At 42.6% G+C, this 5,754-nt stretch overlaps 1 protein-coding gene across 1 annotated transcript; it reads right to left on the reverse strand.

Annotated features, from left to right (window-relative positions):
* Positions 1 to 3,193: 3,193 nt before the first annotated feature.
* Positions 3,194 to 4,813, reverse strand: LOC139457229 (uncharacterized). The gene has a single exon (XM_071238642.1). The coding sequence runs from the start codon at positions 4,811 to 4,813 to the stop codon at positions 3,194 to 3,196; it is 1,620 nt and encodes a 539-aa protein (XP_071094743.1).
* Between the last annotated feature and the right edge of the window lie 941 nt (positions 4,814 to 5,754).

Raw genomic sequence — 5,754 nt, forward strand, 5'->3', positions numbered from 1 at the left:
CGTTTTGTACATAATCCAGTTTGGATCAGACGATCTAGTTATTGGTATCATGAGATTCGATCTATGCAATCGGAATACGATGACATGCATCAACCAAGTCAGTAAACCCGAGTATCCGATCCCGTCAGTCGCCTCTTATGACAAGCATGGGTTGCTGAAGACGAACTATAACCCAGGCCTTCACGGGGGGTAAGTCATTACTGTTCCCAAGGCGTCATATGGCTTGAATTAATATTGATAGGATCGGCGTACACACACGATACTAGAAGGTGAGGTGAGGTGAGGTGAAAGAGACGTGCATGCACGTATGTGTGTAGCTGCTTGAACTAGTCCGGACTGATGCCGATTTATTTATATAGTGCTGGCCCACTGAGATACCATGCCGCAGTTTTGAATACCCCACTCAGACACAGTATACAGACTCCGAGCCGACCAGTCCTTGTTTTAGCCCCTTAATGCCGAGCGCCAGACAGGATTACTACAAGTACTATTTTTAACATCTTTGGATAATGCCCCCATTTCACTACGACCATGGATATCCCGAATCACCCCGAATAGGAATATTTTCACGTTCGTAGATAAATCTCAATCATTTCTTGAAGTGCTTAAATGAATCTTATTTGATTCCCAAACAGTCGTACAGTTCGCGGGAGTTCGTCGAATCGGCGAGACAGTCTTTGTTTGTCAAAAACTTTCGTGGAAGGGTCCCCGAATTTCAATTTCGTGGCTGTATCGTAATCCATTCATAATTAATTCTTATGTTCCGTAACAGCTTCGTAATCGATTCTTTTGTATTCTTGGCTATTCTTAGCGATTCGTGGCTCCCAGAATTAAGTAAGAACAACATTCAGCATATTCGTAACTTAGTCGTAGGTGCTTCTTACAATTCGTGCATGATCCGTACATGAATCTTGAAATTCGTACATGTTTCTTAACCCATTCCTGGCATTCTTCATATTTTTCAACCCGATTAGCCACGAAAGTTTGCATTATTGACCGAATCATCACGAATTTTTAAAGTTTCCGATTCGGGGTGATTCGGGATATTCGTGGTCGTAGTGAAAGGGGGCCAGGGATCGAACACGCAACCTTCCGCTCTACCACTTGACCACTTGAGTACTAGTGTTTAATGTTGATTATATGCTCAACATACCAAATAATGAAACAAACGTAATTCAATTTCTCTTTTGAGAATATGCATTAAAACACGTATCCATGAATTCGAACAAATACTTTAAGAAAGAAATGTACGAAAGCACTTTAGGACCATATTGGTATTTTGTTTTTTTCTCTTTTAAAAGTCGTAATTGCGACTTTATTCTCGTAACTACGAGTATTGAAAAGTCGTAATTACGACATTATTCTCCTAATTACAACTTTTCAAAGAGAAAAAACAAAATACCAATATAGTCCTAATGGTCTTTCGTAGAAATGGACTTATCACAATAGAAACTTATGAATAAAAACATTACTATACACACTAACCTCTCTGATTAAGGATGACGGCGTCGACCAACTGTTGTCGATGACATCTGTACCAGATGCCAAAATTATAAAATCCGCGTGGAAAAACTCCAGGAAAACACGCAGTTCACTTTTCCAAAGGATTAACTGAGCTTCTGAATTTCTGGACGAAATGTTAGTCCTAAAAATAAATGGAATATTTTGAAGCATTCGTTCAGTCAACAATAACCTCTCACCTAGGTGTCGTCTGATTTAACGCAGCACGAAAGTCCGTGCAACGGAAATGATTTCTGATTGGCTGACACCGCATACACGGAATCACGCGCGAACACTTGCAGTGAAATATACAACATTATCCGTGAGTGTTGTGACATTTGTTTGTGCAAACATTTGGCCATCATCACAGTCACTGTGAAATCTTTACATTTACCTCGAATCTCTTTAAATAACGTGTTCTCGAAATATTATCCTTCTTCTATAGCTGCCTGGATACCGGATTAGGCCAATTGCAGCCACATGTCATAAATATCGTTGGGGGCGACAATGTAATTTTTGTGGCAGACTATTTCTTTTCTTCAACATTCTGAAGCATAATTTATTTTTCAGGCATTTTCGGGGACAATATATGTTGTTCGATAAAAGCTCCCGCCCCTTACCCTAAATATCAAATGGTCGATCCCTTACACATACTTTCACAATTTCAAAGATGTCATTTCCATTCAGTTACGGCCCGTGAAGATCCGGGGTAGAATAGGTCTTCAGCAACCCATGCTTATGGTAAAAGGCGACTATGCTTGTAAGGCAATTAACGGGATCGGGTGGTCAAGCTCGCTCGCTGACTTGGTTAATGCATGTCATCAATCCCAATTGCGTGGATCGATGCTCATGATATTAATCACTGGATTGTTTGGTTCAGACTCGATTATTTACAGACCGCCGTCATATAGTTGGAATATTGCTGAGTGCGGCGTTAAACAACAAACCAACCAACCAACCTTAAGGGAAAAATGTTTTGTTCGACTGTTTGTTGTTTAACGTCGCACTCGGCAATATTCCAGATGCATGACGGTGGTCTGTAAATAATAGAGTCTGGACCAGACAATCCAGTGATTGACATCATGAGCATCGATCCACGCAATTAAGCTACGATGAAATGCATCAACAAAGTCAGCCAGCCTGACCCCCCGATCCCGTTAGTCGCCTCTTACGACAAGCATGGGTTGCTGAAGGCCTATTCTACCCCGGATCTTCAATTGCCAAGTGGTATTCAACTAGAAATTCAGGTAGTTACTGAATGGTCAGAGACAAAGGAGGCATGGTTTACATATAGTCCCAATCACAATGATATGCGAGTAAGTGAGTGAGTGAGTTCGGTTTAACATCGCTTTGAACAATTTTCCAGTTAATTCACGGCGTGTCAGCCTGATGTGGGAGGAAAGCCCGAAGTGATGCAGGTCTCAGATATTTATCACTTTGGTGAAACCTTCGAGCACGGACACAGTGCTGACAAACCTAGAAACATATTCGGATCGGGACAGTTCGAACAATCAATCATCAACTTCTCGCGTGCCCAAGGGACGCAACTCTGCACGTGGGATTGCGGTGCGTCAGGCGACTGGGATCCCCCAAACATGATGCACTTATTCGCTCAAATTACGGAAAATGAATCGTGGACTTATACAAAATAACTGAAGATTTAATACAACATTTTAAAATCGTGTTTATTACATCATCTTATATCATGACAGACTGTGGCCAGTTGACCACATTGGATAGTCTCAAATTCTTTCAAACTAACGATTTGATAGCGTTCCCCATTACAGAATATGAAAGCTTTATGTTCTCTGTTACGGGCATCCTTTTGATCTGTTTCAACTATTGCCGACTGACGCAAGCCATTCTTGATATTGTCATTACCAGTAGAGGCAATCTTTTCATCACATTTCCTCACACTCGTTGTATTATGTCCGGGGACATTACAGCTGAACGTTGATATTGACCGTTGCTTAGCAACATGAACGCCGGAACCATTTTGTTCTAGATCAGTGCAATGTCTCTTCGTCGATATTTTCTCCATAATTAATTCATTAGCATAAAACGGCTTGATTTTCTGTAACCGTTTCCTTTTCGGGGATTCCTGAGATCCAATATTCCAAGTTTCATTTCCGACACGAGACTCATATTCCCCAGCAACGGCTATTACGTCAGTGGGATTCCTCTCTATATCAGAAAGAGCCTCTGCAGTTCCCCTCCGTACCTTAACTTTCTCAGATTGTGCTGCAGCCTTCACAATCTCGGTCTGGTTTGGGCAAAGACGGGATGTCCTTCGTTCCTCAGTGCTTACCTCCTTCCGAATAACTTCGTCTCGGGGAGTCTCAGTCTGTCCACTGCAGCGTGTGCTGATGGAAATGGTGCTTTGCCCTGATATATCTCTGAAAGTTGGCGCTGACCGTTGCTTAGCAACATGAACATCGGAATCATTTATTACCAAGTCGGTAACAGCAGGTCTACCAGAAGATGCTTGTCCCGTGGTCTTTCCATTTCTGAAAAGATCCCAGATTCTCTTTATTCTTTTCATTTTCGACAGGTCCTGGACCTTATTATTTCTGTGTCCCAGTTTGGGAGTATCACTATTCAGCATTTCATAAGGTTTACATTGAGGGTTTGCTGAGTCTCTGAGTCCAAGCTCAGGTGCATACGTTTCATGTATAGGATCCATCTCCATATCAGCTCGCGATTGCCTGGAGTGCCGTGTCCCACATTCAAACAGAGACCTGTCCGACCGATCTGTGTTGATATCGGTTAAAGCGCTGAATATATTCCTACCTGTTTCCGATCCAGCCTCTTTAGTGGGTTTCACGAGGGCTGCATGGGTAAAGGTGTTGGCGTTGATTTCAGGAACCGGAAGTGCCGCTTGTCCTGATCTAGATCTTCGTTCAGTTCGATTCATCAAGAATAGTTCGTTACGAATGAAGGGACCAGGCTGTTGTCCTTGCTGGCTAAACTGTTTCTCACATCTTCTCGAAAATGAAGCATTCCTATTACGATGCTGCCCTATTTTTGAATCTTGTTCAAGATCGGTGACGTTTTCAAGTCCATGTAATATCTGGATTGTCTCCCTTACATCAAGGTGAGGCAAGCTCCCCACAGCGTCACCTCGTTCACTGTGTGAGGGTAACAAAGGTGGCACACTCTGGTATGGAGCTTGTAGCAGTCTTTCGTCCAACTGGGGTAGCGAGTATTGGGGGAACTTGCTTCGAGCTGGTATCTGGGGTATATGACCTCCAGACCTCAACGCGTGAAACTGTTCCTGCGGGAATGGCATGTTCACCTCTTTGAGGGAATCCATGTCATGTGACTTGAATTTATCTGGGGTTGTGCACTCTGTGAGGTCCTCGCGTGTCCTTTGTCATGGTTACGGAGATAGGACACTGGTAGTGATATCGGGGAAACTGTGGTCTCGTAGAATATCAATCTGAAGGCTTTCATTCGTCTAGTGTAACGGTCTGAAACACTACAAGAGCAATATGAGAAAAATGTTTGACACCATATACAATCATAGACATAGTGATTGGGTGTGGCATTGTTTGACACCGCTACATCGTGGTCCCGTGTAATAAGGGAGTAACTGGTTTTTTTGTTTTGTTTTGTTGTTTAACGCCGCACTCAGCAATATTCCAGCTATATGACGACGGTCTGTAAATAATCGAGACTGGACCAGACAATCCAGTGATTAACATCATGAGCATCGATCCATGCAATTGGGATCGATGACATGCATCAACCAAGTCACCCGATCCCGTTAGTCGCCTCTTTCGACAAGCATAGTCGCCTTTTACGGGAAGCATGGGCTGCTGAAGACCTATTCTACCCCGGAATCTTCACGGGTCGAGTAACTGGTCGACACATAATTAAAGGTAATCATCAAGCAACCATTCCAAGCGCTGCTTTATCCCACAATGGCACACATTATTGTCGTATTGCTAGCGTCAATAGGGTTTTGTACACTGTACACATAAGTCCTAAGTGGAAGTTAAAACAGCAGTGTCACGTGCAAAAGTTATTCCATTGTGACGCATTTAGGTCACGTGTCACTATAGATCTTCCAGCCTTTGATTATCGCTCGATGGCTTTCAGCGTTGATTGTCACAGTCCAATTTATAGCAGGGGCTTTATTAATTACACTGTTGAAACTAATTGACGAATCTAAAATCGACCATTTTGATAAATTTTGACATTTCCTCCACATTTAGTGTCCTTAGAAGTCCGACATATGAATTGTGGAAAATT

The sequence above is a fragment of the Haliotis cracherodii genome, unplaced genomic scaffold, assembly GCF_022045235.1.
Source record: "Haliotis cracherodii isolate W230 unplaced genomic scaffold, xgHalCrac1.p SCAF_12, whole genome shotgun sequence".
Classification (NCBI taxonomy): Eukaryota; Metazoa; Mollusca; class Gastropoda; order Lepetellida; family Haliotidae; genus Haliotis; species Haliotis cracherodii.